Raw genomic sequence first — 19,169 nt, 5'->3', positions numbered from 1 at the left:
GATCAAGGTATTTTTCACTGGATGTACGGGGTCCCGAACCCCAGTACTGCACACAAAAAACATGAAATGCTGCAGTGTGTACAATGCCCCCCCATAATACATGCACAAACAATAATAATACAGTATGGAGTCAGATGAATAAATTGACGGTATCATCAGATCAAAGCTGGCCTGAGCAGAAACACTGACCTTGTTCCTCTTATATATTAAATTGTGTGCTAATTGCATTACATACATTATTTACTATTACAATTCTAAAACACTAATGATATTTCACAGATTTTAAGATGTGAAACTAAGCCTCACAAATTTTGTTGTGAAATAATATTTACTTGAAAGAATGAAGCTGGGCGGTGGTGGCGCATGCCTTTAATCCTAGCACTCAGGAAGCAGAGGCAGGTGGATCTCTGTGAGTTCAAGGCCAGCCTGGTCTACAAAGTGAGTTCCAGGACACACTTTGAAAAAAAACAAAACACAGAAAAAAAACAAAACAACAAACACAAAATGACCCCCAAGAGGGCAACGTGTAAGTATTATGAAATACTTTTTATTTCATTTCCATCTAGGTAACAGCAGTGGCTTCTAAACTAGTCTCTCTCTCTCTCTCTCTCTCTCTCTCTCTCTCTCTCTCTCTCTCTCTCTCTCTCCATTCTCATATTTTGTAAGACATCCAGTCCATTCAGTATCTTGCCTTTATTATTATTATTGAATGTATGTATGATGTATATGCGGGAATGCTCCTGCTCCAGTGTGTGGATTTCTGAGGAAAGCTTTGTGGAGGTGGTTCTCTCCTTCAAACTTTATGTGGATCTCTGGGATCTAACTCTGTTCATCTGGTGGCAAGCATTTTCACTCCTGAACCATCTTGCTGGCCCTGGCCCTCTCCTTTCTGATTTGGTCTTCCAGACCTCACTCTCTACCCACAAAGAACCAAATTTCATCCACTGTTCAGTAAATACTGGGCAGTGTGTACCTTCAGAACAACCTCTGGAGACATGACCCCAAGGCTGTAGTAACAACTGGAGACCTGATCATTTGGGCCACAGCCATCTGGGAGCAAAGAAACACCCAGTAACAAGTTCTGACTTGTGGTTTCTTCTCGCTCTTAGTAAAGGGTAATGTGCTAAGGAACAAGTAGGAAGGGAGTCACTGCTGAGGTGCCCTGGGCTGAAGCTGGGCTGCTTGCCGGAAAGGAGAGGCAGCTCAGCTGCTCTTTGTGACATCAGCCTGAGGTTTAGTTAGCCGTGGTCCATGTCCAAGTAAAGTAGACTTGAGTGGGTTGCAAGTCTTTGTCCTCAAGCATTGCTTGAGGTGTTTGTTTTGACCTTGAAAAAACCTAACCTGTATAATCTCATTTTCTAGACGGGGGTGGGCGTGGGGGTGGCTAGGAAGGACAGGCACCTAGTGAAGTCCTTGGCACATAGGGGCTCCCAATACTTTCTCTGCAAATTTTCTAAAAAAAAAAAAAAAAAAGAAAGAAAGAAAAGAAAAAATTAAGACAGAGGATCATATACCTCCTAGGCTATCCCAGGCCTTGAATTTGCTATGTTACTCAATGTAAGCATTACAGCTTAGATGGAAAGGTATCCTGGCAGTTGGGTACCAAGGTATATCACAAAGTCACACCACACAACAAACCTCACACCAGAGATTTATTGACAGGACTATGGCTGCCTCTGCTCAGGCAAGAAACAGCAGAGAACTGAGCAGAAGGCAGGGCTTATGTAGAGTTTCTTGGGGGAGGAGGTGGAACTTTTCAGGGTGAAGCTCTCCAGAGTGAAGATAGGAGAGATTTCACGTCCAACGATTGGGTTTTTTACTCTGTCGGGTGGGGACAGGGTCCAGCTGTTAGGGAAGTTAGAGTGTTCTGTGGGTGGAACCTGGCAGTTGGAGGTCCTCAGGGGAGGGACTTGGCCACTCATGTGGCCTGGGGGTCGGGGGCTTATATTTCCCCCTTTTTTGTTTATTATTGATAAACAATCAGGTCACAGGAAAGGGGGTGATGTTATCATTAACTGCTTCCTGCTGAATTGGGGAGATGAAGTCCTTTGGGCAAACTTTATCTTCACCATCAGGGCATAATCAGGAGTCGCAGCCTCTGGCTCTGCAGCGAGGGGCCAGTGATCCTGTAATAGCAACTGATTGAAAGTCTGGTTAGAGATCTTTTGAACCTGTTGTTGAAGAAATGGAGGCAAGAGGTTTACAAGGCAGGGTGCAACTAGTAGGATGAAGAACAGCAGGGGAGGGGTTGAGAAGGGCGGCATCCAGTTCCACACTGGACTGTCAATGAGCCACTGGCCAGAGGCATCGAGCTGTTTCTTACATTTTTGGAGATCCAGCTGGAGTTGTCAGATCTTGTCTTTTACTGTACCTGACTGACAAGTGGTTAGAGCAGGTAGAGGTGAAAACAGCTGGAGAAGTGCAAGTGTCTTAGTGAGTAGAATTGCACAGTGGTGGGGCCGTGAAGGGTGTGGCAGGGAGTAAGCATGCCTACGTGGTGGGCAGCCCAAAGGGTGGAGACGGAGAAGCCCATTTGACAGGTAGCACAAAAGGGCATAGCCAGGAGAGAGGACACTTACTGGGTAAGCCAGGAGAGACGGATGGTTAGCAGCTGAAGAGGAAGACTCTGGAATCAAACGTGGTGGGTGGCAAAAGCCAGCAGAAACCAATGATCCATACATGCCTTAGGAGAGTCCGAGCAGCAGCTTGGGTCAGTTTGAAATGTTGGGACATGGGCATAGCTGGAAGGTGAGTGTAGGATCCTCTATCAATGCTACCTGAAAAGAGAGCACTTTAGAAGGGGGTGGTGTGGAGACCCTTGTACGTAAGGAGATGGGACAGGTGGTGGAAAGAGGAGACAGTACCAGGCTAACCTTTTTATTCAAGTTTAAGAAGTGCAGGTGCAGCCAGAGCACACAGACAAGTGCCCACCCTTGGACAGTAGGTTCTAAGTTTTTGATAAGTATGCAAGGGGTGCAAAGGAAGGTCCAGTTGGTGATCCAGGAACCCGAGGGCATATCCTTCCGTTTCTGTAACCCAGAAAAAGAAGGGGCGAGTGAAGGCCAGAAGATGTAGGGCCGGGGTCTGGAGGAGGGCCTGTTGAAGCTTATGAAGTGGCTTAGTAATGGGTGCAAGAAGGGGTTCATGTGAGGGGTCCAGGGTCACCTCATATAGCGGGCAGGTGAGAAGAAAGAAGGAATCCAAGAGCAGTAGAAGCTGGCCATCTCTAGGAAGGATAGAATTGTCCTTGGTAGTAGGGACTGTGAGTGATTGAATTAAGTCTTTTTTTTTTTTTTTTTTTTTTTTTTTTTTTTTGGTTTTTCGAGACAGGGTTTCTCTGTGTAGCTTTGCGCCTTTCCTGGGACTCACTTGGTAGCCCAGGCTGGCCTCGAACTCACAGAGATCCACCTGCCTCTGCCTGAATTAAGTCTTTTCTATCTAGGGTAATGAATGGCCTTGTGAGTTGGAGTGATAGCTAATCCCAAATAAGTAACCTGAGGGGTGGACAGCTGGACCTTAGAGGGATCCTATGTCCCCAGGCGGACAGAATGTTTAATAAGGTAGAGGTGTAGGCCTGGCTAACGTGCAGGGATCACTATAAAGTAGATCAGCTATGTAATGTGCAAGCTTTGATTTAGGAAGGGACAGAGGGAAGAAGTCAGAGGCCAGAACCTGGCCAAAGAGATGTGGGATGTCCCTGGGGAGGACAGTCCCCGTGAGTTGGGTGGAAAGGTGAGTATCTGGGTCAGTCCAAATAAAGGCAAAGATATTTTGTGGCTGGGATCAAGAGGCATGAAAAAGGCATCCTTGAGGTCTAGGACAGAGGAATAGGAGGTCTCTAAGGGGATGGTGGAGAGGGGAGTACAGGGGTGGGGTACTACGGGTGAAGGGGAGCCACGGCTGAGTGGATAAGTCAGAGATCCTGAACCAAGTGGTAGGTTCCATTAGTTTCACCACGGGTATGGGATATTAAAGGGGGAAGAAGTGGGGTATCAGGTGGAGAAGCTGGAGGTTTTCTAAGAGGCATCCCAACGGGGAATGAGAGGGGATGGAAGACACTGTTCCCATGGATGAGAAAGGGAAAATGTCACTGCAGGCTGTAGTTGTGGGCGTTCCCCAGGACTCAAGGAGGACCAAATGAGGACCAAGCCGTTCAATGGGTCGTCACCAGACTCAACCGGGGTTAGGGCCTTAGCCAGAGGAGGGACTCAGTGCCTGGTACCAGGGCTTTTGTAGACGCCAGAAGGTGAGGATAAAAACTAAGCTCTAGGAGGAGGGTCTCATCCACAGGAAAGGGTCTCTCATGGGGTAGAAATAGCCACGAGGGTGTAGAGGAGCTGTGGGATTATAGGCAGCTCTGGAGGCAAGGTAGAAGAGGGCAGGAGGCGTGCAAGAGCCCAGCTGGGCCTAAGGAAACTGCAGGAGTGCAGCTCCAAGGGTGGGGGACAGGGTCAGGTCAAGAGGACCAGCCATCGCTTAAAGATGGTGGATACCTCTACTTTCAAGAGTACCAGAGGAGTGCTGGACACTGGACACTCCAAGGTCACTTCCTCGATCTCAGGGAAATGTTCACATGGACCAAAGGGAAAACTTACCTAATTGCTGCTGGTGGGTGGGGTGCTGAGGGATTGGTAAGCAGGAAGGTGAGTCTGTTATAGGTAGACTGGAGATGAGGGATAGGGTCCCAGTGCAGCTTAGACCATGAGGGGAATTGCAGGCAATAGGAGAGTCACGATACCCAGTGTAAGCATTACAGCTCGGACGGAAAGGTATCCTGGCAGTTGGGAGCCAAGGAATACAAGTCACACCTCATAACAAACCTCACACCAGAGATTTATTGACAGGACTATGGCTGTCTTTGCTTGAGTAAGAAACAGCAGAGAACTGAGCAGAAGGCAGGGCTTATATAGAGTTTCTTGTGGGAGGGGGTGGAACTTTTCAGGGTGAAGCTCTCCAGGGTGGAGATAGGTGAGACTTCAGGTACAGCTGTGGGGTGGGGGCAGGGTCCAGCTGTTACAGCAGTGTTCTGTGGGTGGAACCCGGCAGCTGGAGGTCCTCGGGAGGGACCTGGCTTGAGTAGCTTACACTCAAGATGACCTTGAACTTCTCATCCTTCTGCCTAGGCCTCAGAAGGGTTGGGATACACTTTGCCTTGTTTTATGATGTGGGATTGAACTCAGGGCTTGGTGCATACTAGGCAAGCACTTTACCAACTGACTATATCCCCCAGCCCTGGGATTTTTGTTTATGAAGAGAAATACATAAACGACAGATTCTCACTTCTGCCTACATCTAACATAATCATTTATCTTCTTCGTTTGAAGTCACTATCAGTATTTTGGGTATCATTTTCTTTTTCTTTTTTTTTTTTTTTTTCTGAAATAGGTTCTTTCTGTGTAGCCCTTGCTGTCCTGGAACTCAGAGAACTGCCTGCCTCTGCCTCCTAAGTGCTTGGATTTGGGTATAATTTTTTTTTCTTCCAAGACAGGGTTTCTCTGTGTAGTTTTGGTGCCTGTCCTGGAACTCTGTAGACCAGGCTGGCCTCGAACTCAAAGAGATCCGCCTGGCTCTGCCTCCCGAGTGCTGGGATTAAAGGCGTGCGCCACCACTGCCCAACAGATTTGGGTATAATTTTTTTTTAATTAATTTATTTTTTGGGGGGGTATAATTTTTAAGTTGCTTTAATCTTCTGGAATAAAGTAAAACAAAACAGGGCCTGGAGAGATGGCTCAGTGGTTAAGAGCACTGACTACTCCTCCAGAGGACCCAGGCTGAATTCCCAGCACCCACACGGCAGTTCACAACTGTCTGTAACTCTTTTTTTTTTTTTTTAATTTTTTTAATTCGGAGCTGAGGACCGAACCCAGGGCTAGCAAGCGCTCTACCACTGAGCTAAATCCCCAACCCCCTGTCTGTAACTCTTAATACCTTCACACAGACATACATACAGGCAAAACACGACTAAAAAATAAAAATAAAATTTTAAAATGTAAAACAAAACAAAACACAGGGATATGGCTTAGTAGTAGAGCAATGAGGCCTGAGCTCAATCTCCAGCACTGAAAAATAAAAAATAAACAAATCCAGTTTTTTTTTAATATTCTAAAATACTTTAATAATTAATATTGGTGGGAAGACTGATATACAATGCAATTATTTATTTTACATGATTCTGTACATTAGGGGAATATCTTGACATACAATAGGCTAGGCTTTTCCTCCTTTACATTTACAATTGTGACTCCAAGTTACAGACAGAAAACACAAAGTCATCTTTTACATACACTAAGACAGAACCACTGACTAGATGCCACCCTCACCCAGGTTTCAGAAGACAATGAGATGAACAGTGAATCCGAGCCCTGATGGCACACAGGAGCGGGCAGGTAGCTCAGGCTTGGCACCGAGGGGAAGCAGCAGTGAAGGAAGACTAGAAAGTTTTTTTGCTGTCAGGCATGGTGGGTCATGTCTGTACTCCCTGCACTTGGGAGGTGGAGGCAGGGGGATCAGAGGTTGAGATCTTCCTTGGCTATCTAGTGAGTCTGAGGCCATTCTGGGCCACAAGAGACCCTTTCTAATAAAACAAAACAAAATGTCACCTCAGCCACAGACAACAAAGGCATATGCAAAGCAGTCCCCAAACCAACAGGAAAGAGTGGTTGGAATCAGGGCTGGGGACAGATCAGTGGCAGGGAGCACTGGCCTAGCTTGTGAGAACTTGGGTTCCATCCTGAACACACTGAACAAAATGCAATCACAAAGGAGAACGACCAGGTTAGCAGTTACGGCAACCTGTATCTATCCAGACTTCTAACAGCCTTAGCACAGTCACTGGGTTTCCTCCTTAACCCAAGTGTTAACGAGCTCTGAGGAGGTGGGGTCTTGTTCCATAGCCAGAAGCTACCATGCAGGAGCAAAAAACAAGACCATCTCTTCCTCCATGGAGAAGGAAGCACTATTTTTAAGGTCACTTGAGCGTTTTTTGTTTGCCCTCTATTTTAAATCTTCACTAAGTGTGATGCTAACAAGGAGAAAATCGCTGAGAGAACACCAACAGGAAAGAGAATAAAGCAGGAGAAACACTTGAAACAGTCACAATTTACTAAATACGAAGGCGAGGAAGAGCTGGGTAAGCCTGTTGACCTATGACCCCAGACGGGGAAGGCTGGGGAGGAAGACCTCAAGTCTAAGGCTAGCTGAGCTACATACTGACTGCAAACTAAAACTAAAAGACAAGAGAGAAACGGGACGTTTTCTTTTCCACTTACAATGTAAATCGCAATCAGGAGGGAACAGTGAGGCTGTGTGGGCTTCAGGAGAAAAATTCTTCGAGGTACATAACCAGATCTGCTTTAGGAAATCATACTTACATCACAAATACGAATGGGGAGGGCCTGATCCAGAAACTTAGGCACCGACCACACTGGCTACAGCATGGAATTGAAAAGGCAAGTGAGGTGAATGCTGCCAGAGAGGAGAGGCAGGAAGGCTACCGGAGTAGAGGGGCTCCGCAGTAAGGGGGGCCAAGAGTACCCAGGAGGGGCTCTGGCTGCAAGCATGGCCACCAGTGGCACACGGGTGCTCCCACAGGGCACCTACATCCATTGGCTGAAGTGATTGACAGTATCATTTGGTATAAGGAACATATATAGTCTATGGAGTTTAACCCATGAGTCAGTTCTCTGCCAAAGTGACACTAATATTAAGGCCTTTTTCTTGGTTTGTATATAGAAACCGTGCATGATACTCTCTTTTAAACAGCTTGATTACAGCTCCGACTGTTCAATGAGTAAATCCCCATCATTTCTTTAAGATAACTTTAAAATACGGACCAGGATGAAAGCCAGACATGATGATGCCTCATGCTTGTAATCCCAGCATGTGGGAGGCTGAGACAGGAGTGTAAGGCCAGCCTGGGCTACACAATGAGTTGCGGGCCAGCCTGAGCCACAGTTTAAGATCTTGTCTCGAAACAAAAGGGAAGGAGCTGGGAAGACAAGTGTCAAGGAGGGACACCCGGACACCGAGCTTCCTGTCGGCCTCAATCTAGGAGGGATAGCACATCTTCCAACTGCCATGCCAGGGGTCCAAGCACTTCTTCGGCAAGTGGGGGCCCTTTGCTAGAACGGTAGTGCCTCCGGGTTTTCTGGCAAGAGGATTTGACGGCTGGAATAACACCTACATGAGTGGGTCTCACACACAGCGCAGGTAGGTAAGGCTAACGGCAAAATCTGCCTCAGCACAAGCAGCGTCGCGGGGCAGGGTGTGCTGCAGCCAGTAAAACTCAGATCTGCCAAGTGCCCGAGCGTGGGTGGCTGGGGAGAGGGACGCCTTCAAGTCCACTGCAGTGTTAACAGGTTCAAAAGCGTTAGGCATTTCATTCTTCTCTAAGGGCGGCACAGGAGACTCCATTCCAGTGAAAGGCTACGTTAATGGAAGTGCTCTTCACCCCTGAACCGGATCCCAGAGCAGCCTGGCTGTGTGGGAAGTGCTATGGTTGCTTTCCCATGGTCCTTCAGTCCCCTTCTCACACTTCAGCATCACGGGCGATGGTAGCTGGAAGGGTCAAAAAGGGACAAGTTACCAGACAATTGAGACTGCTTTTCTATTCTTTAAATTTGTTTGGGAAAAATCAAAAGGATTTTTGTTGATTACAAAAATACATACACTTCTAGTGGTGCTGAAGGCTGAACCCAGGGCTGGTTTGTACATGTTCCACCACTAAATTAAATCTCTAGCTCTGGCTTTACTCTATTAGTACTATTATGTTGCAGCTGGAGAGGGAGCGGTACTTCCAGCAATTGGTAGTTTGAGGCAGGAGGACTGCTTTGAGTTCCAGGTTCCAGGCTAGCTTGAGCTACAGTGTGAGATCCTATCTCAAAAGGACGACAAGCTCCCCAAAGGAAGAACTGGTCAGACTTTGCTTGTCACTCTGCAGACAAGCGGCAAAACAGCTGTTTGTCAGAAGCCAAGTAAACGAAGAATTGAATCCCCTGGTTTTGTCTCATAGAACAAAAACAAAACGGAACAAAAACATGGATTTTCTCCTTAAGGATCTCCTATCTTGAGTTGATATGGTGGCAATTCAACTATAGGCTGAGGATGGAGGGTCTGAGAGAGGGATGCTTGCTCTCTAGACTCCAGGCATCTCCAGCTCAGTATGTCACAGGTGCATCAGCATTAAATGTCTGCATTTTTTTTCCCAGTTGCCCTTCTGCTGCAGAACAAGAGCTCGTAGAAACTCAAGGTTCTTCCTGATTGCCTGTTGTAACCAAAGGATCCAGAATTGTATGTACTGTGTATTAGGTGCTCAGTAAATACTTAATAAATAAACTAAGCTGTCCATACAGCGTATGGTCTCACAGATCTCACACTCAGGTGTGCTGGCTCACATCTGTAGCCTCTGCTCTTAGGAGGCTGACAGAAGGATCCAGAGCTCCAGACTAAGCTGGGCATGGTGGCACAGGCCTGCAGTCCAGTCTCGGGACAGTGAGACCCTGCCTCAAAAACAACAACAGAAGAAGTATCTGGGAGATTAGTAACTCGAGTTTGTCATCCCAGCACTTTGAGGGTAGGGGCTAGAGAGTTTCAAGCCAGCCCTGGTTACATATAAATTCTAGGTCTGGGCTACACAAAATGGCAAAACTCAGAAAGGCATTTACAACTGCCCCTTAGTTCTCATTCTCCTTTGTTGGTGGTGTTGCTTTGGTACAGGGTTTGATTTAGCCCAGGATGCTCTGGAACTTGTAGCTGAGGATGATCTTGAACTCCTGACCTTCCTGCCTCTATCACCTGAGTGCTAGGATAACAGACATACACTGCTGTGGGATGTCCTGTATGTTGTGAATACATGTTGCTATGATTGATTGATAAATAAAACACTGATTGGCCAGTAGTCAGGCAGGAAGTATAGGATAGGCGGAACAAACAGAGAAGAGAGACTGAGTGGTGGAAGCTGGAAGAGACGCCAGCCTGCTGTCCAGGGAGCACCATGTAAAGGCAGCAGGTAAAGCCACGGAACACGTGGCGACATACAGATTAACAGAAATGGACTGAGTATAAGTGCAAGAGCTAGACAGTAGTAGGCCTGAGCTAATGGCCGAGCAGTTTAAATAATATAAGTATCTGTATGTTTATTTTATAAGTGGGCTACGGGACTGCCGGGGCTTGGCGGGACCTGGAAAGAAAAACTCTAGTTACAATACACCACCACGCTCATATTATGCAGTGCTGGGGATGGAACCCAGGGCTTTGTGCATGCAAGACAAGCACTCTACCAACTGAGCTACATCCTTGGCCCTATTTATTTCTTCTTCTTTTTTTGGTTTCTTGAGGCCAGGTTTCTCTGTAGCCCTGGCTGTCCTGAACTCTCTCAAGACCAGGCTGGCCTAGAACTCAGAGATCCATCTGCCTCTGCCTCCTGAGTGCTGGGATTAAAGGCGTGCACCACCACTGCCTGGCGCATTATTCTATTCTATTCTATTTATTTATTTATTCTGAGACAGGGTTTCTCTGTGTAGTTTTGGTGCCTATCCTGGATCTCGCTCTGTAGACCAGGCTGGCCTCGAACTCACAGAGATCCGCTTGGCTCTGCCTCCTGAGTGCTGGGATTAAAGGCGTGCACCCTCACTGCTCAGGCTCATTGTTCTATTTTTAACGTGTGCAGTGTGTGGGTGCAGGTCCACATATACAATGGGCATGTGGGTGTCAGTCTTTGTCTTCCACTGGTTTGAGTCAAGGTCTCTTGTTCACTGCTATGTACACTAGGCTAGCCCATGGACTTCTGAGGATTGGCCTATCTCTGCTTTCCATCTCACCGTGGTGCACGGGGACAACAGACACTCACAGCTGCATCTGGTTTTAGTGGTTCTAGGGATCCAAACTCATCTTTACACTTTCACAGCAGTGCTCATCCATAGAGCCATCACCCTGGCTCCACTGTCTTTGTTCTTAATACAAGGTCTCATGGAGTCTAGGTTGGCCTTGAACTCACTACAGGGATGGGTTAGCCTTGAACTCCTGATCCTTCTGCCTTCACCTTCCAAGTGCTGTGATTATGGATATATGCCACCATGCCTGGCTTTCTAGATCAGTAGAATTCCTCCTATCTGAACAACTTTGTTATGCTTGTCCATTGGAGAAATTTTACTTTGCAGTAAATATTTGGATCTTTTGGGTCTTACCGTGTAAAATGTTTGCTGTCTTCATGAACCTCCATCTCCGAGCTTTTAAATTCATTCAATTCTTTTCTTATGGCAGCCTGTAGGATAGAAATAAGATTCAAGCATAGTTTTGCTCCTGAAGGGCAGCTGTGTGACTTGCCACGTATCTCTAATGGGCTAACCGTCAGGAGGAACCACAAGTCTTGGGTACAGCACAGAGGGAAGAAAAAAACCATGTCAAGAGAGCCAGCGGAGCTGAACCAGACACATGGTACTCTCCTTGACACCACTAAGCTTCGTGCAAAGCCAAGTCTCAAGTTAAAGCAAAGCATTAAAAAGATAGACTGTAAAGCCTTTGTACTTTCCACAGCACATTAAGCATGGTATAGAAGTGAGTAAGTATAATTATTCAAATACAGCACCAAATCTCCTCCAATTGCCGCTGTTAAAAATATGGGGATTTTTTTATGTTTTATTTTTCTGACGCTTTCTTTATTTTTATGTGCATTGGTTTTTTTGCCTGCATGTATGCCTCTGGAAGGATGCCAGATGCTCTAGAACTGGAGTTACAGACAGTTGTGAGCTGCTATGTGGGTGTGGGGAACTGAACCTGGGTCCTCTGGAACAGCAGCTGGTGCTCTTAACCACTGAGTGATCTCTCCAGCCCCCATGAATAGGATTTATTGGGATGGAGAGATAGCTTGGCAGTTAAGAGCAGCACTGCTCTTCCAAAGGACCCGGGATTCAATTCCCACATGGTGGCTAACAACTGCCTGTAACTCAGTTCCAGGGCATCCGATGCCCTTCTTCTGACCTCTCTGCATAGACAGACATGCCAGAAAAACACCCATAAACATAAAATACAGGAGCTGGAGAGATGGCTCAGAGGTTAAGAGCACCGACTGCTCTTCTAGAGGTCCTGAGTTCAATTCCCAACAACCACATGGTGGCTCACAACCATTTATAATGAGATCTGATGCCCTCTTCTTGCATGTAGCAAACATGCAGACAGAATACAATAAGTAAAATAAATACATAATAAATAAAATAAATGTTAAAAAAAACATAAAATACAAAAAAAGGGGGAGGGCAGGCGATGGTGGCACACACCTTTAATCCCAGCACTCCGTAGGCAGAGGCAGGTGGGTATCTATGAATTCAAGGACAGCCTGGTCTACAGAGTGACTACAGGGCAGTCACGAAAACTACAGAGAAACCCTGTCTCAAAAAATCCCCCAGAAAACAAACAAACAAACAAACAAACAAAACCAAAAACATAACAACAACAACGAAAAAAATTTTATTTCTATCTCAAAAAAAAATTTTTTTTTGGAGACAGTTTTTCTGGGTAGACCTGGGTGTCCTGGAACTTACTTTGTAGACCAGGCTGGCCTCAAACCCAAAGAGATCCACCTGCCTCTGCCGACTGAGGGCTGGGATCAAAGGTGTGTGCTGTGCCACCACTGCCTGGCAATACAGCTGTTTTCTCAATGTTTAATATAAAACTTGGGGGCTGGGCGGTGGTGGCGCACGCCTTTAATCCCAGCACTCGGGAGGCAGAGCCAGGTGGATCTCTGTGAGTTCGAGGCCAGCCTGGTCTCCAAAGCGAGTTCCAGGAAAGGCGCAAAGCTACACAGAGAAACCCTGTCTCGAAAAACCAAAAAAAAAAAAAATATATAAAACTTGGGGGCCGGGCAGTGGTGGCGCACGCCTTTAATCCCAGCACTCGGGAGGCAGAGGCAGGCGGATCTCTGTGAGTTTGAGGCCAGCCTGGGCTACCAAGTGAGTTCCAGGAAAGGCTCCCAAGCTACACAGAGAAACCCTGTCTGGAAAAACCAAAAAAAAAAAAAAAAAAAAAAAAAACAACAACAACTTGGGTTTACATCTTGGCATTTTGTATCTCGCTTTGAAATTTAGCATCCTATCAAAACTGGAAGCCTTGCTGCCGCTTACTCTCTCATAGTAACTTGTACCCTTCAGAGGAAGAAGAGTAGAACACGACTCTGAGGACGCCCACACTGGGGTGTGTGCTGGGCTCTGCCAAGTGCCTCTTTCTGCTACCTCCATGCTTAAACCTGCTTAAAAATCTCTCTTAATGGGCTGGAGAGATGGCTCAGAGGTTAAGAGCACTGACTGTTCTTCCAGAGGTCCTGAGTTCAATTCCCAGCAACCACATGGTGGCTCACAGCCATCTGTAACGAGATCTGGTGCCCTCTTCTGGCCTGCAGTCATACATGCTGTATACGTAATAAATAAATAAATCTTTTAAAAAAAAAAAAAAAAAAAAAAAAAAAAAAAAAAAATCTCTCTTAATAAGCCCTAAACCGGGCAGTGGTGGCGCACGCCTTTAATCCCAGCACTCGAGAGGCAGAGCCAGGCGGATCTCTGTGAGTTCGAGGCCAGCCTGGTCTACAGAGTGAGATCCAGGACACCCAGGTCTAACAAACTCTAAAAAACCCTAAGTGTGTTTCAAAATAAAATAATATTAGAAAAGAGAAGAGTAAGAAGGAAAATCAAAGAGACTATGAGAGCATTTTTGAGTTACCTTATCAGCAGGAGTCAGTTTGGTCCAAGGTTTATCTGCTCGCCGGTCATAATCCTGAGCATCTGTCACCTCCACATACTCATTAAACCTCAGAATCTTCCTGGCAAGTAGTTCAGCCACAGTTGGCCTTTGACTGAGCTGAAAGAAACAGAGGCAATCACGCATTCAAGTGGCCTTTACCATCACTGGACACTGGAGTTACATGGGGAGCTTGCTTTTATTTATTTATTTTGTTTTCTGAGACAGGGTTTCTCTGTGTAGTTCTAGCCATCCTGGAACTCATTCTGTAGCCCAGGCTGGCCTCGAACTCAGAGATCCGCCTGGCTCTGCCTCCCGAGTGCTGGGATCAAAGGCGAGCACCACCGTCAGCAGTGTTTTTTTCTTTTGAGATAAGGTCTTACTCTGTAGCTCAGGCTAGCCTGAAACTTGCAGTAATTTTCCTGCTGACTCAGTCACCTTCGTGCTAGAATTATAGGAATGAGCAACCACACCCAGACTACCTGGGAAGCTTTAACTATACCCGCCTGAGTCCCATCCTCCCCAAAGCTCTCCAAGGATTCTGGGTATCAGGAGTTTCATTTTGGACTGGCAAGGTGGCTTGGGGGGTAACGGGTGAGAGCACTTCTCACCATGTCTGATGAACTGCAGTCAATCCCTGGGACTCACAGTGGAGAGAGGGCTCACACCCACAACTTGTCCTCTGACTTCCACACGCATGCCATAACATGCAATACTCCACACACAAAATAGGTAAAAATGCATAAAAACTGTAAGCGTTTGGTTTCTTATTTTAAGTCACTTCATTGTACAGAACGATTGCCATGCCCCATGATCCGTAAACTTTAGTATGTGCTCCTAGTGCCTGAAGATCTGGCTACAATGCAGAGGCTGCTGCCTGAGGATAGAACTCAGTGCAAAGCACAGGTTCAGTGTCCACAACATCCTTTGTCCACCCCCAGCACTAGCCCCTCCCGCCTTCCTGCCCCAAGAAAAAGTGGATTCTGATTATAGATGGGTCTAGAATAGAACCTGAGCTTACATAGCTCTGAGACGTTCCCAGGAAATACCTGGTCACTGCTACCAAAATAGCAGATTCTGTGGAAATTATGACTTTTCCCCCTAAAGATTTATTTATTTATCTTAAGCGTATGAATACTCCATCTGCATGTATGCCTGCACACCAGCAGAGGGCATCTGATCCCATTCGGCAGTCACCTTCTTTTGTGTCCTGCTTGTCCAGTTTGGACAGCATACTGTTAGCAGCTGAGGAAAAGGCAGTTTCTTTGCCCAGTGGCTAAATCTGCCACACATGAAAGCAAACCTCATATGGAGGTTCTCCACACATGAAAGCAAACCTCATATGGAGGTTCTCCACACATGAAAGCACCCTCATATGGAGGTTCTTCAATGCCCTTCCTCCTCCCCATGTTGTTTTCCCCAGAGATTTACTTTTTGTTTTTTTGTTTTGTTTTTTTTTCCGAGACAGGGTTCTCTGTGTAGTTTTGGTGCCTGTCCTAGATCTCGCTCTGTAGCCCAGGCTGGCCTCGAAATCACAGAGATCCGCCTGACTCCGTCTCTCGAGTGCTGGGATTAAAGGCGTGCACCACCACCGCTCGGCTGATTTACCTATTTTTTAAAAGATTTATTTATTTATTATGTATACAGTGTTCTGTCTGCATGTGTCCCTGCACGCTAGAAGAGGGCACCAGATCTCATTACGGATGGTTGTGAGCCACCATGTGGTTGCTGGGAATTGAATTCAGGACCTCTGGAAGAGCAGCCAGTGCTCTTAACCTCTGAGCCATCTCTCCAGCCCTGGAAATTACATTTAAGGCTATACAATTATGTCACCTTAAATGTTAAAAGGCAGTAGGACTGGGAATGGCCTCTAATCAGCAAGGATAATTCCTCCATTCCTGGAGAGGGATAGAATAATTCCAGAAAGAATATCCATACTCTCACCGTTCTGGGATTTCTTGTTTTGTTTTTTGAGACAGGGTTTCTCTGTGTAGTTCTGGCTGTCCTGGAACTCACTCTGTAGACCAGGTTAGCCTCGACTAAGAGATCCAACTGCCTCTCTGTCTCCCAAGTGCTAGGACTAAAGGTGCTATGGCATTTGCCTGGCAAGTCTTACAACTTTTAGTAAGTCTCTAGAGAGCTAAGAACATATCAGAATCTGCAGGAGGCAATTATAAACGTAACAGGGAATGGAAAAGAAAAGAGACAACTCCAGTGCCAACATGGGCCCACTGCAGAAAAGTCTTATCCTGACTGACCTAGACTAGGGAGAAAATCACGTCTCTTCTTATTTCTCAGGTCTCAGGATTATTTCAATTACTTTCTTGATTCGAAAACAACCAGTTTATTTGCAAAATGGAATGCTACAAATTCTCCTATTATTGCTTCTATATATCAATAAAATTTTTAGTCTAAAAGGGCTCACTAGTAGAATAGTTGTCTAGAATGCACAAAGACCTTCTTTTGATCCCCAGCCCCCAAAAAACCCAAACAGAACCCTCCAGGAAAACAAGAAACCTCCCACCACATTCAGAGTTTTTGGTTTAAATGTATCATGTGCCAACCTCTCTCAAATATTACAAACAAACCAACAGAGGCACTCCTGTCAATATGGTGGGGGTTTCTATATAGATGTGCTTATTTTCCTAGTGATTTAAGGCATGAGTCCAACTCACTGACTCCAATCACACAGGTCATCCAAATACAAGGACACTGTACCTTTCTAGTGAGTCGACGCTTGATCTCTCGTTTCTCTGCTTGGCGATCAGCTTCATTTTTAGCTTCAGTTGACAGAAACAAAGGGTATTACTTCAAAATGACAATTTGCACAGCAAACATTTTAGTAATATAATACATATATTTCTTAGAGGTCAAACCTAGACCGAAATACTCCATTTGTGAATGGCTAATCAAGAACCCTTTCCTAGCCGGGCGGTGGTGGCGCACGCCTTTAATCCCAGCACTCGGGAGGCAGAGCCAGGCGGATCTCTGTGAGTTCGAGGCCAGCCTGGACTACCAAGTGAGTTCCAGGAAAGGCGCAAAGCTACACAGAGAAACCCTGTCTCGAAAAACCAAAAAAAAAAAAAAGAACCCTTTCCTAGCAAGGCAGTCTTTCCTGTTCACTGTATAGTCAAGTACTTAAGAGCAAGACAGAAAACTAGGGTGTCAGACTTGAGCCAAGGATGTTTTTCACTTTTTTTTTTTTTTTTTTTAAGACAGGCTTTCTCTGTGTAGCAGTCCTGATTGTTCTAAAGTAGCTCTGTAGACCAGGCTGGGCTCAAACTCACAGAGATCCACATGTCTGTCTCCTGAGTGCTTGGGATTAAAGGTGTGAGCCACAACCACCAGGCAGTTTTTCACATTTTTAAACATTTTCCAGCTACCTAAACATTTCCATGTGCTTAATGATCTACAGAGCTGAAAATATTTTTAATATTGACTATAGTGCTCTTGAAGAGGAAGTTTTCAGGAGACAGTTCAGTACACTTGCTGCACTAGAGGACCTGAGTTCAATTCCCAGCAACCACAGAGGAGGTTCACACCTGCCTGTAACTTCAGCTGGGGTGGGGGAATTCCACTCCCTCTTCTGGCCTCTACCATCACCCCACCTCAAACATGGCACACACTCACAACACATGTACACATATACAATAAAATAAACAAATACTTTTCTTGGGGAAAAAAGTTTCTAGGGGCTGCAGAGATGGCCCAGTGGTTAGAGGATCCAGGTTTGGTTCACAGGCTCAAAACCATCTGTAACTCCAGTTCCAGAGGATCTGATGCGCTCCTCTGGCCTCTGAGGGCACCAGGCACCCATATGCCGCACAGACATACATGCAGACAAAACACATAGAAATAAAATAAATTATATATATAAAAAATAAATGCATACTGCTCTTGCAGAGGACCCAAGTTTAGTTCCCAGCACCCCTACTGGCTGGCTCACAACTGCCTGTGACTCTGGCTCTAGGGGGATCTGATGCCTCTGGCCTCAGTGGACACCTGCACTCATGTGCATGTACACACATATATGCAATTAAAAATAGTAATAAATCTTTTTTTAAAAAAGAAAAGAAAAAATTTTCAGAGTAATCCCTAAGAATAGGTAATTGATATCGCACCCTGTCAAGGGTGGTCTCTACAAAGCTTCTCAATTCTAAATTCACTGAGTGACTAGACTGTGAATATAGATCCAAGCTCAGAAGCAGCTTCCAGAGACCCTGCCATTCCTCTGCTGAAATATGAACACTTTCCTTCATCCCACCACTTCTTGCTCCAGAGAATCGAATGTGTCTCTCCACTCTCTCACAGACATTCCCATCCCTCTTCACTGCACCCTTTCTTCCTTTGTGTGTCTCTCCTCTTCACCCCGTACCCTCCACATCCATGTCCACAGGGATGAAATAGATAAGAGCTGTCGAGAAGAGATCACTCTCCGAGGGGGCAAACAGGACTGCAGGCACAGCCAGAGGGATGGGATTTGAGACACAAGGACACAGGGTAGGTATCTCAGGACATGGCTGGTCCTTGTCCTAGGGGCTCAGCTCAGGCTCTTCACTGAGGTGGGTACTTCCAAGGAACAAGGACGCAGAGGGGCCTTCAGGGAAGGGTGTGCTGAGAGCTTAGGGTGGGAAGACAGAAGGAAGCCCTGGAGTGGAAGGACCTGGCTGGACTATTTCTGGTGATTTTACCTGGGATGATACAAGCAGGGATAAGATGGGAGTGGGAGGTGGGACTGCCATCTGTCCTCAGGAGCTCCAGACCCAGGAGAGGAAGGGGAGGAGCTCCAGAGCACAGGCTCTAACTCAAAACTCAAGTAAAACAAACTAAGTCACTCTTAGATGAGGACATCATTCCAAAGACTTAACTATGCACATGGACAGGAAGTTAGATACGCTCTCCTATTTGGTGGCTGCAGAAATACAAGTCAAGAGAGAAAAGCAGAATGAAAACCATGGATCAGGGGATTGTTTTGGGCCCTATCCTTAGAATCCACCAGGAACAGATATGTCCTGTACATCAGCTCGGCCATTACCTTAGCTCCCTGAACAAAGAATGCATAGGCCAAGCCTGCACACATTGTCACATTATCACAAATGCCAACATAGACCCCAGGATGCTATGAAAACATTTAAAAAAAAATTTCTGGCATATTATAGTACACTGAACAATACCATGGAGACATCTTTCTAGGAAGCTGGGCTTCCAGAGCAGGAACTAACTCTCCGTGGTCCTTTAGCAAACACTCCTGGTCTTACACACATTGCACTCACGGCACACAAAGACCTGCACTCACGCTGTAGTATATTGCGTTGCTCCAGTTCTTCTGCTGTCGGTCTTTGGCTCAGTCGCCTACAACAGAGACACAGGGTACTTAACTGTCTGTGGCAAAGCTCCAATCACTGTTTCTAAGGATTTGGGGGGTTTTTTTGGGCCAAGATTTA

General features: G+C 46.1%; 1 protein-coding gene across 5 annotated transcripts in view; it reads right to left on the bottom strand.

Moving 5' to 3' along the window:
* Positions 1-6,143: 6,143 nt before the first annotated feature.
* Phactr4 (phosphatase and actin regulator 4) overlaps positions 6,144-19,169 on the bottom strand; it is a 77,886-nt gene continuing 64,860 nt past the window's right edge. For all 5 annotated transcript variants that reach the window (XM_052716977.1, XM_052716975.1, XM_052716976.1 and 2 more), the window contains 5 exons: positions 19,022-19,077; positions 16,444-16,505; positions 13,708-13,845; positions 11,184-11,260; positions 6,144-8,556 (listed from right to left, as the gene is read on the bottom strand). In XM_052716977.1, the coding sequence (XP_052572937.1) occupies positions 8,541-8,556; positions 11,184-11,260; positions 13,708-13,845; positions 16,444-16,505; positions 19,022-19,077 (349 nt within the window). In that variant the 3' untranslated portion in view covers positions 6,144-8,540. The remainder of the gene's footprint in view (positions 8,557-11,183; positions 11,261-13,707; positions 13,846-16,443; positions 16,506-19,021; positions 19,078-19,169) is intronic.

This window comes from Peromyscus californicus, unplaced genomic scaffold, assembly GCF_007827085.1.
Source record: "Peromyscus californicus insignis strain IS unplaced genomic scaffold, ASM782708v3 Scaffold_5__1_contigs__length_169319896, whole genome shotgun sequence".
NCBI classification, from domain to species: Eukaryota; Metazoa; Chordata; class Mammalia; order Rodentia; family Cricetidae; genus Peromyscus; species Peromyscus californicus.
This window is presented reverse-complemented; position numbering and strand designations above follow the sequence as displayed.